Source organism: Xenopus laevis, chromosome 6L (genome assembly GCF_017654675.1).
Source record: "Xenopus laevis strain J_2021 chromosome 6L, Xenopus_laevis_v10.1, whole genome shotgun sequence".
Lineage (NCBI taxonomy): Eukaryota > Metazoa > Chordata > Amphibia > Anura > Pipidae > Xenopus > Xenopus laevis.
In genome coordinates this window covers 157,015,067-157,027,372 of record NC_054381.1, presented here as the reverse complement: position 1 = coordinate 157,027,372, position 12,306 = coordinate 157,015,067, and the positions used below count along the sequence as shown (strand labels likewise).

General features: G+C 41.6%; 1 protein-coding gene across 1 annotated transcript in view; it reads left to right on the top strand.

Annotated features, from left to right (window-relative positions):
• The window catches only part of fam135b.L (family with sequence similarity 135 member B L homeolog), a gene marked incomplete at its 5' end in the record, with an annotated part of 40,116 nt that overhangs the window by 15,499 nt on the left and 12,311 nt on the right, over nt 1-12,306 (top strand). Inside the window, 3 exon segments of the mRNA NM_001094366.1 lie at nt 6,786-6,859; nt 7,278-7,432; nt 8,989-10,930. Of these exon segments, the coding sequence (NP_001087835.1) occupies nt 6,786-6,859; nt 7,278-7,432; nt 8,989-10,930 (2,171 nt within the window).

Below are 12,306 nucleotides of genomic sequence, written 5' to 3'. Positions count from 1 at the left end.
TGTATAGCAAATAAAGTACTAGAGGTATGGGACCTGTTATCCAGAATGCTCAGGACCTGGGGTTTTTCAGATAATGGATAACAGATCTTTCTGTAATTTGGATCTTTATACCTTAAGTCTACTAGAAAATCATATAAATATTAAATAAACCCAATAGGCTGGTTTTGCTTCCAATAAGGATTAATTATATCTTAGTCGGGATCAAGTACAGGCATGGGACCTGTTATCCAGAATGCTCTGCACCTGAGGTTTTCTGGGTGACGGATATTTCCATAATTTGTATCTTCATACCTCAAGTCTACTAGAAAATAATGTAAACATTAAATAAACCCAATAGACTGGTTTTGCTTCCAATAAGGATTAATTATTAGGGATGCACTGAATCCAGGATAAAAAGTCACAAGATTTCTTCTGCCTGGCCGAACCAAATCCTAATTTGCAAATTAGGATTCGGGTTCGGCCAGGCAGAAGAAATCTTGTGACTTTTTATCACAAAACAAGGAAGTAAACAATGTTTCCCCCTTCCCAGCCCTAGTCTGCATATGCAAATTAGGATGCGGTTCGGTATTCGGCCGAATCTTTCGCGAAAGATTCGGGGGTTCGGCCGAATCCAAAATTGTGGATTCGGTGCATCCCTATTAATTATTTCTTAGTTGGGATCAAGTACAAGGTAAAAGGAGATGGTTTTAACATATTTGGATAAAGTGGAGTCTATGGGAGATGGCTGTTTTTATATAACGGGTTTCCGGATAACGGATCTCATACCTGTACTAGAAAACAATTCCTGTGTGGCTCTTGTGACAAAGCCAATTCCAATATCAGGCAGAGATGCTTCCCAAATAACACATCACATACAAATTAGGGGTCAGATACAAATGTATGGGACACAAGAGCGAGTCTACGTACCCCTCCCCCGTCCCTCTTGGATGTAGCACTAATTAATACAGTTACAGAATGCAGCCTACAAAGTGCAACATGATAGATGATTGTGGTCTCTATTTGCACTTTGCGCACTGCATTGGACCCTGACTAGTCCTACCTGCAGTTTCTAGAAAACCTGCACCATCTGCTGGTTAATTTTGATACTGCAGCAGAATTCATATATTTAAAGGAGAACTAAAGCCTAACTAAAGAAGTAGATAGAAATGTTGTACATGATGTTTTGTGCTTCTGTACCAGCCCAAGGCAACCACAGCCCTTTAGCAGTAAAGATCTGTGTCTCCAAAGATGCCCCAGTAGCTCCCCATCTTCTTTTCTGCTGATTCACTGCACATGCTCTGTGCTGCTGTCACTTACTGAGCTTAGGGACCTACTCACAATATACAGTACACATAGAATAGAAATGTCACAATATAAGGCTGATTAGTAATTAATACACATAATTACTACATGGCAGCACAGAAACCAGTGCAATTAGCATCAGAATTTAAAATGTGGATGTCTATGGCCAACTTTAGTTCTTTTTTTAGCATCAGCATCATTTCTGGCACTAGCAATATAGAATAAAAACAGAACCAGAGGGTCCTGCCCACAAAAGCTTACAATTTATCAACCTTAAAGGGGATCTAAACACTGTTGCTTAACCCCCACATTACTTATTTGCTGCCAGACTACAAATACCAGTATACTTTTAACAATACACTCCTGTATAGTGATGGGCTAATTTGTCCCATTTTGATTTGCCGCGAATTTCGCAAATTTCCCACAATTCATGAAATGGGCGAAAAATTAGCGAAGCGCTGATTTTGACACCGGCAACAATTCGCCAGCATCAAAAGGGGCGCTGGCGTCAACTTAAAGTCTATGGGCGTCCATTGATCTCGCTGATGTAGATTCCGTCACATGTGTCAAAAAAACGTTGACACCGTGATTTTATTGGCTGGCAGGTAAACGTGCAAATTCGCCCATCACTACTACTATACTGTAGAGTAGGACCACACTCGTTTATACCTGCGGCAATCTTTAAGTCCTAGGGGTATATTTATCAAAATGTTTAGTTAGAGGTCGCCACAGTCCTCTAGAGTGAAATTCCGCCTCTCTCCATTCATTTCTATGGGATTTTTAAAGGCCCAGAAAGATCTAGTTATGCCACTGTGGTGATCTCTAACTTCACTTTTTGATAAATATACCCCCTGATGTCTCTGCTTATGGAACAGACTGGGAAACAGCTCAGTGCCTCCACCTAGTGGCCACCGTAGAATACACCTCTAGGAAAAATTAAACACACAGAGCTTTGCAGCAAACAAGTATAAACTTTATATACAGTAGAATTGGGAAAATGCAAGGGCATCTAATTCAAATAACAATCCTGCAGTGAGTACAGTTGGGGTCTATCTGAGCCACTAGCAGATAAAACACTGACTAGTACAGTCCTTATAACATACCTCCCAACATTTCGGAAATAAAATGAGGGACAAAAAGAGTTGCCGTGCGTAGCGCGTACATTTTTTGACCACTCCCATTTTTGTGGCAAAACCCCCTAATTACCATGTTCATTTTACAAAATTTGGCAGGTTATGAAAGTGTGGAAGGGGCTAGATACAAATCTATCTTACCCTACTGTCTCATCTTTCCCTACCGTCTCCATCTTGCCCTACTGTCTCTATTTTGCTTTACTGTCTCTATTTTGCTCAACTGTCTCCATCTTGCCCTGCTGTCTCCATCTTGCCCTACTGTCTCCATCTTGTCCTACTGTCTCCATCTTGCCCTACTGTCTCCATCTTGCTCTACTGTCTCTATTTTGCTCTACTGTCTCCACCTTTCCCTACTGTCTGCATCTTGCCCTACTGTCTCCATCTTGCCCTACCGTCTCCATCTTGCCCTACTGTCTCCAACTTGTCCTACTGTCTCCATCTTGCCCTACTGTCTCTATTTTGCTCTACTGTCTCCATCTTGCCCTGCTGTCTCCATCTTGCCCTACCGTCTCCATCTTGCCCTACTGTCTCCAACTTGTCCTACTGTCTCCATCTTGCCCTACTGTCTCTATTTTGCTCTACTGTCTCCACCTTGTCCTACTGTCTCCATCTTGCCCTACTGACTCCATCTTTCCCTGGTGTCTCTATCCTTCCCTGCTGTCTCCATCTTGCCCTACTGTCTCTATTTTGCTCTACTGTCTCCATCTTGCCCTACTGTCTCCATCTTGCCCTACTGTCTCCATCTTGCCCTACTGTCTCCATCTTGCCCTACTGTCTCCATCTTGCCCTACTGTCTCCATCTTGCCCTACTGTCTCCTTCTTGTCCTACTGTCTCCTTCTTGTCCTACTGTCTCCATCTTGCCCTACTGTCTCTATTTTGCTCTACTGTCTCTATTTTGCGCTACTGTCTCCATCTTGCTCTAGTGTCTCCATCTTGCTCTACTGTCTCCACCTTGCCCTACTGTCTCTATTTTGCTCTACTGTTTCCATCTTGCTCTACTGTCTCCACCTTGCCCTACTGTCTCTATTTTGCTCTACTGTTTCCATCTTGCTCTACTGTCTCCACCTTGCCTTGCTGTCTCTATTTTGCTCTACTGTTTCCATCTTGCTCTACTGTCTCCACCTTGCCCTACTGTCTCTATTTTGCCCTACTGTCTCCATCTTGCTCTACTGTTTTCATCTTGCCTCTAGCCCTCAGAGCCGGGCCGCGCTGGCAAGCCAGGCGCCCTAGGCAAGCCGGTAGGTAGGTGACAGAGGCGGTACGTTCCTGGCGCCCCCCCCAGCTTTGTGCCCTAGGCATGTGCCTACTCTGCCTACCCCTAGTTCCGGCCCTGCTAGCCCTATAGTCACCTTCTTGTTCTACTCTCACTGTCTGGAGCAACGGTACTGCTAGATCAGTTAATGGGAACAAGTTTATAAACTTATTGCACGACAATTTTTTAGCACAGGTTGTTGAGGAGCCAACCAGAAAAAATGCTATTCTTGATTTAGTGATCTCAAATGACCCAGAACTTATAGCAAATGTGCAAGTCATTGAACCCCTGGGTAATAGTGACCATAATGTTATATCTTTTAATGTCTGGTGCAAAAAACAAAAATATACTGGGGCAACAAAAACCATGAATTTTGCCAAAGCTAATTTTAGTGCCTTGAGGGCTGCCCTACAGAGCATTGATTGGGGCATTAGGTTTTCAGCTAAAAACACAGAACAGAAATGGTTGTCCTTTAAAATGATATTAAATCATTACTGTTCTCAATTTATTCCCTTAAGGACTAAACGTAGAAGCTCTAAGAATCATCCTGTGTGGCTTAATACAGAGGTAAAGAAGTTAATGGGAAAGAAGAGAAAGGCATTTAAAAACTACAAATCTGTAGGGACAGAAGCTGCATTTAATGAATATAAACACTGTAATAAATGTTGTAAATCAGCAATCCGGAAGGCTAAGAAAAGAAATGAAGAGTTAATTGCGGTGGAGGTGAAAACTAACCCTAAAAAGTTTTTTAAATATATTAATAGTAAAAAGATGCAGGTTGAGAGTGTTGCTCCATTAAATAATGGTACCAGTATGGTTGTAGCAGATACAGATAAGGCAAATGTGTTAAATCAGTTCTTTTCTTCAGTGTATACAATAGAGGAGTCTGGGTTCACAGGCTCACTTAATAACTGCACTGATGGCTCAGCTCAATCTAGTCAGTGGCTGACTCAGGATATGATTCAAAAAGCTTTAATACAAATTAATGTAAACAAGGCTCCAGGGCCTGATGGCATACACCCCCGGGTTCTAAGAGAGCTTAGTTCAGTTTTAGACCAGCCCTTATTTCTGATTTTCTCAGATTCACTGTCATCTGGTATGGTGCCTATGGATTGGAGAAAAGCTGATGTTATTCCAATATTTAAAAAGGGATTACGATCTCAGCCTGGCAATTATAGGCCAGTAAGCTTGACATCTGTGGTGGGCAAATTATTTGAAGGCTTGTTAAGGGATCACATTCAAAAGTTTGTCCTAATGAATGGCATTATGAGCAACAATCAGCATGGCTTTATGAAGGATAGGTCATGTCAGACGAATTTGATTGCATTTTATGATGAGGTAAGTAAGATTCTGGATAGTGGGGGGGCAGTAGATGTGATCTATTTGGATTTTGCCAAAGCGTTTGATACTGTGCCCCACAAACGACTGCTTTCTAAACTAAGGTCTGTTGGGCTTAATGAAGTCGTTTGCACATGGATAGGAAACTGGCTACAGGATCGGGTACAGAGGGTGGTTGTTAATGGGACATTCTCTACTTGGAGTAAGGTTCTTAGTGGGGTCCCCCAGGGCTCAGTATTGGGTCCACTTTTATTTAACTTGTTCATTAATGACTTAGGGGAGGGTGTTGTAAGTAATGTGTCAGTGTTTGCAGATGACACAAAACTATCAGCCCAATTAATTCCATACAGAATGTGGCACTTGCAACAGGATCTTGACAAACTGGCAATCTGGGCAGCTAAGTGGCAAATGAGATTCAATGTTGATAAATGTAAAGTCCTGCACCTGGGATGTGACAATATCCACTTATACCCTTAATGGGACTGCACTAGGCAAATCCATTATGGAAAAGGACCTTGGAGTCCTTGTAGATGATAAACTTGTCTGTAGCAAGCAATGCCAGTCAGCAGCATAAAGGGCAAATAAGGTCTTGAGCTGTATTAAAAGGGGCATAGAGTCACGGGAGGAGGGGGTCATTCTTCCACTGTATAGAGCACTGGTAAGGCCCCATCTAGAATATGCCGTACAGTTTTGGTCTCCAGCACTCAAACAGGACATTATTGAATTAGAGAGGGTACAGAGAAGGGCAACTAAGCTGGTAAAAGGTATTGAAAATCTTAGCTATGAGGAAAGACTGGCCAAATTGGGGATGTTCACGCTGGAGAAGAGGCGCTTAAGGGGTGATATGATGACTATGTATAAATATATAAGGGGATCATATAACAATCTCTCTAATGCTTTATTTACCAGTAGGTCTTTCCAGCTGACACGAGGTCACCCATTCCGATTAGAAGAAAAGAGGTTCCGCCTAAATATTCGGAAGGGGTTTTTTACAGTGAGAGCTGTGAAGATGTGGAATTCTCTCCCTGAATCAGTTGTACAGGCTGATACATTAGATAGCTTTAAGAAGGGGTTGGATGGCTTTTTAGCAAGTGAGGGAATACAGGGTTATGGGAAATAGCTCATAGTCCAAGTTGATCCAGGGACTAGTCCGATTGCCATTTTGGAGTCAGGAAGGAATTTTTCCCCCTCTAAGGCAAATTGGAGAGGCTTCAGATGGGTTTTTTGCCTTCCTCTGGATCAACTGGCAGATAGGTAGTTAATAAACAAAAAAACAAAAAAAAAGGTTGAACTCGATGGACATGTGTCTTTTTTCAACCTTACTTACTATGTTACTATGTAGTCTTATTTTATCCATTTTAACTTAAAGAGATACTGACACCAGAAATTAAACTCTTTTTTACATCTATCGTCATATTGCCTATGAAAGCTACTTATAAATTTGCCATAAAGTATTTACACAAAGCTTTTACATTACCCATCTGACTCCCCATGTTCCTGTATGAGGGGGCTGCCATATTTGTGCAGCAGGAGTCCGTTAGCATTAGAAACTCTTACTGACAGGCTGAGATGGGACAGTCGGGTTGGCAAAACTGTCAGGTTTAGGAACTTCAAGTAACAATTACTAACATTTGAACCCCCCTCTGTCACTTTTGATAGGAATGATGCCAATGGGTAATACAAACTGACCCAACTTAACCCGTAGATGTAATTCGTTTTCACAGTGGTTTAAATGAGTCTGATCTAAACTCAATGCTTTGCTGTTATTTTTATTGCCCAGGTGAGACGATTTTCGGAAGCCTTTTTCTATACAGAGCACGAGAAACCTGCTGTTCTGACATTCCAGGAAAACCTGTGAGTTTGTTTTTTAGGGATGGGCGAATTTTTTCGCCTTGTTTCGCCGCAGAAATGACGCCCATAGACTTGTATTATATTATATGTTGTGTATAGGGCACTGTTGTGTATATTGGACACTTTTCTCTAGAAGAAAAATGGTCTGTCCCCCTGAAACTGGGAATAACAGGGACATTACAATTTTGTAGCTGCATAAATACAATTATTTTTTTTCCTTTTTTCAAGGTCACAATATTGTATAATTAGTCCCCCCAGCAAAGTTTAGTTCTAGACCCCACTACCCAGTGCATGGCCCATGATAATATATATGGAGGATGGTGGGCAGTCAAGTAGTCAGATGCCCCTGTTTTTTATACCCATGTCTTGCATTATTATCATATTTATATGCAATTAAATGTAACCTATACCCTGCTATTAGGATTCAGAGCCAAAGCAACCTCTCAACAGAAATCCGGAATTCGGAATATCTGGCTGCCCTGCCTCCCCTTCCAATAGAATGTTTGGATATTGACGGAGACTGGAACTCTATTCCTATTATCTTTGAAGATCGATATGTGGAGTGTCCAAGAAAAGGTAGGATTACCAGTTAGTCATGAAGATTAAATACAAAAAGAGATCAGAAAGGAATGAATCTGCTTTCATCCATGGTCCCTGCCCCTAAGCAAGATACCTTGGCAGAGCAGAGACAGGGGCAATAAACTGCAGAAAAATAGGACTTTGTCTTTACTTTATTTATGAAAAAACACAGCAGGGCAGGCCCGGATTTGTGGCGAGGCCACATAGGCCAGGGCCTAGGGCGGCACATTTTTCGGGGTGGCGTGTCGCTCAGCCGCTCTATGGGGAGCATGGGGACGCGCTGCTGCCCAGGTCTCTGGCGCTTGCACACTAGCGCGCTTGCGTGAGGTAGAGTGGACGGGCATTAGGACCGCACAGCCTAGGGTCGCCTGCAAAGCAAATCCGGCGCTGCAGCAGGGTACTTGTCTTGTCTTCATATAGCAGCACAAAATATAACAGTCTCTCTCACAACTGAGATTGCAGTCTTCCTGACTACTCCAGGTCCTCTCCTAAACTCTGGATCACAACAAGCTTAACACACTGCTACTCACAATTCAGAGAACTTCTCTCTATCAGCCAGGTCACACAGCCTACTTCCAAGTCTGCTTCACTGCTGCACTTTCCCAAACACTGCCTTTCTCCAGGCAGAGTCATAGCCCCCTTGGCACTCTATCTCTTTGTCTCAGACTCTCTCTTTTGTCACTGGCCCCATCGGTCCCTTGGATCTCTCTTTGGCTTCCTCTCACACACTGAGAACATCCAGATCCCCCAGGTATTGGAACACACCCCATTTTATATCTATAGACAGCTCCACCTTCAGCTGCCACCTAATTACCTGACTGAGAAGGAATATAAATATTAATATTTTCATTAGGAACCCATTGCAGCCCATATGATGCAACATCTGCATTATTTCAGCAAGTAATTTGCCTTTAACTTTGATGACAACAATGAATGCCCCAACATACTGAGTAATGCAGTTGATGGGTTGAAGCCTTGGCCTGTGTACACTGGTTTGACCACACCCTTGACCTGACCAAATTGCACAGTGCAAAGTGCAACACACCACTCATTTTGTGTCTGGGTCCTGTTCAGTTCTATACGATAGGATCATGGTCATTACAATTATAAGATAACTGTTAGCAGAAAACTGCGAGTGATCCTCTACATCCCTTTTTCCTTTTTCAGAATCCCACAGCCGACACATGTGCAGTAGAGCAAAAAAGCTAGTCTGTATTTTTACGCTACTGAGTCAACAAAGAAGGAAGGAAGAGGATCAGTCACTTGTTGGTGCACTTTTCTGCTAAAAGGAACACCAGTTCAGTGATTACAATCCTTGAGGGGTGCCCTAACATTTGACACCCCCCCTATAATTGGACCTTTCCTTCTTCTTGAAGGTGCTGTACCCTTGGTAAATAACTCCTTGATAGTCTCTATGTTAGTAGAGGAATACGTTTATTTGTTGTTGTGAAATGTCACCAATATTGGGAAAACTGAGAATTGATAGCCTTTCAGCTCTTGTTAGAACTCATCTCGCTACTCTCTGCGTTAAAGAAATCCTCTTTGTATTTCAGATTACATTACAGATAATGCACTTGCGGAGCCAGCAAATGAAGACGAATGTGAATTTAGTGAGGAATCCCCATCTGAAAATACTCATGTTGGCTCCAAACCACATTCAATTCAATCAACAACAGTTCATGAAAATGCATCGTTTGAAAAGCCAAATGTTGGCACTAAAGCTCAGGAAGATTGTTCTACTGAGGGCCCAGAACAAGGCTTTGATCATAATCAGGAAGCTACAAGTGTTGAATCAGAATTTGTAGCAGATTTTACTCCATTACCTATTCCACCCTCTGAAACATCTGACAGTGGAGCCAAATTATCCTTGTCAGCTCTAAATGAAGACTGTGATCAAGTTACCAGGTGCTACCAGGAACCAAAAAGGACTCCAGGAGTTACTTATATTAAAGTAAAACCTCAAAGCCAAGATCAATACAAAGGAGAAACAGTGTTAATTGTCAGTTCCCAATATGGTAACAGCTTGTCTCTGGCTAACAGTGAAGCTCCTCAATCTGAAAGTGAGACAATGAATAGTAACAATGGCATGAGAACATATGAACATATTGCTCTACATGAAATAAGTAGCACGAAAAATGAACTAATTTCAACGTTGAAAAGTCAGAAGTCCCGTCAGTGCAGTCATATATTATTAAAGAGCAGCAGCACTGAATTGATAAGGAACTCTACAGAAGATACCTTGATGGTGAAATCGTGCCCAAGAGATATATATGAAAAGTCTTCATTATTCGCATCAGGGTGTATCAAGAGGTCTTCTTCTGTGATATCAGACTCTGGAATAGAAAGCGAACCCAGCTCCGTTGCTTGGTGTGATGTCCATAACAGGAGAATGGACTTAAACAGCGATAAAGATCTTCTGCTGCAGCTATCAAAGCAACACTGGGCCTACGGAAACTCCTTGGAAGGAGACCACATGGAAAGTAACACAAGTTTGCCGAGTGGGATCCAGGCCTCACTAGCTTCCATAAATTCTTTGCCGTTCGAGGAGGAAGACAGGGAAATGGAGCTTTCAAAGTTAACAAAATCAGTTTCAGCCCCGCAGATCAGTAGTCCGGAGGAGACCCTAAATGACTTACTAAATAACAAACTGGTGGGTGAAATCATTCACAGCTTGAAGAAATGTTCAAGCGAGGAGAAGGAAGAGGAAAGTCAAACGGCAATGAACTACTACAACAACATCACAAATGACATCATCAGTGAGCTTGCAAATGACACACACAACACCAATGGCACCAAGTCTCCTGAGTCTTCTTTGGCAAATGTTTTCATTCAAGGTTTGATTCCAAATTCTGAGTCCGGAGTGATTGATGATTATATTTTTAATGATCCTGTTGTCCCTAAAGCAGATGATTTCCCATCAGTTCATCAAGAAACCATCTTGTGTGATTTAAACTCTACAGATGACCAGAACATTTTAGATCATTCCAATAAAATGGAGCATGTAGCAAAGGCATGTTCATTTTCTGCGGATCCACTAGTAGATGTTAACTCCATTACCCATACTAGTTTTTCTGTTATAGCACCAGCCAAAGAGATATTTGAGGACTTTCCAGTTTTACATGAAATTGAGCTCAGCGAAGACTCTGTTGAATCTATTGATCAGTCAATAGATAATTATTATCATGAACTCTACAGTATAGAGAAAGAAGTATCAAACAATAGAACAGATGGTGCTTCTGAACTTGAGGAAACCAGCGCAAGTTTGTCTACTGTCAGAGTGCTAGAAAGAAGGAAAGGAGTTGAACTGGTCAATTTGTCTGTGTCCTGTACTGCTACATGTTTACCATTTTCTTCAATGCAAAAAGACACTCCGGTGATTCCAGGGTTTTCAACAAAACAAGCATTGTTCCCAATAACAAGACAACCGTTGGGTTCCTTTGAGGTTAACTCCAGCAACTCTAACACAGATGAAGAGAGCAATGAAAGAATGCTGAGGTGAGATACAGTATTAGCATCAATAAACACTACACAATGTATATGAGCATGGTTGTAAGCTTAAACTGTTTAGTACATACATTGACTTACAACATTTAACTAAAATCACCCCTTGACAAAAATATATTGAGCTCCATGCCTACAGTCCACTAATAGCCCTAAAATGAACTAGTACCCACCTCTTTTGCTGAGCTCAGGTATGATTCCTTTAAAGCTGTTGAGGTCTTTCCCACTCCAAGTGGTGGTGGACCAACAATGATCATGCAGGGAATATAGATATATAGGATTTATGAAGGAATGTGGGTGTATCCAGAATGCAGCACCAACACATACTGGTACAATGTTCATGATGCCTTTACATTTAATCATCCACTGTAGGTGCATGTTCTGTTTATGTTCTTTACGATGTCTACTAGAGATTGGAAAGGACAAGTTCCGAGCCTGGAGTTGCAATACACTCATCACCAAAGATGAAATTCATATTTTAAACTCCCCATTACCCAAATAACCTATTATACTGTATATGTTTTAATAAGAAATTTTTATTAAAAAAAAAAAATATATGGGCAAAAATATAAAGCATAAATTCAGAATCAAACCTACTTATAAATGGGCATATTTTGCCTTTTGGAAATGGACACACCAGTGATTAACTCTCTAGGGTGGCTTTGCCTTGCTCACTAAAGGCATTTGACAGGTGAGGATGGAGTAGGAGGTCTTTAGAGAAGCTGGTGGCACATTACTGAGGTCATTGCAGAAAGGCTCCCAGTGATAGGCTTTCTGATGTCCAAAACTGACTACAGGCAATCACAAAAGCTGGCACCTTAAAGGAATTCTGTCAAGATTTAATGGTATAGTTTGTATTACTAAATTACACTGTGCACCTTGCAAGTAAGTCATTCTACCATTTAAAATGTTATTATGAACCAATAAATGTATCTTTTTAGTTGTAATATCGGTATGTATGCAGCCATTGGGTCATTGTGCCTGGCCATGTGCTTTCAGAAAGAGCCAGCACTTCACAATGGAACTACTTTCAGATAAGCTATTGTTTCTCTTACTCAATGAAACTCGAGTCACAGTAGGATTTCGATTTTTACTATTGAGTTCTCATATATACCACTGGGTGGGCATTGAAGCTTTTTTAGCAATGCAGGGAGCTGTTGTCTGGTTACCTTCACATTGTTCTGCTGACTGGTTACCTGTTGTCTGGTTACCTTCACATTGTTATGCTGAGGGAAAAGGCAGGTGATATTACTCTAATTTGCAAGCACACAAAGTAGTGCTACACAATCCTCACCGCTTTTGTAGTGTCGGGTGCCGACTGTGACTTTGTCTGCTCAGGTCCGAACCATACTTCCAAACATATTTCAGCA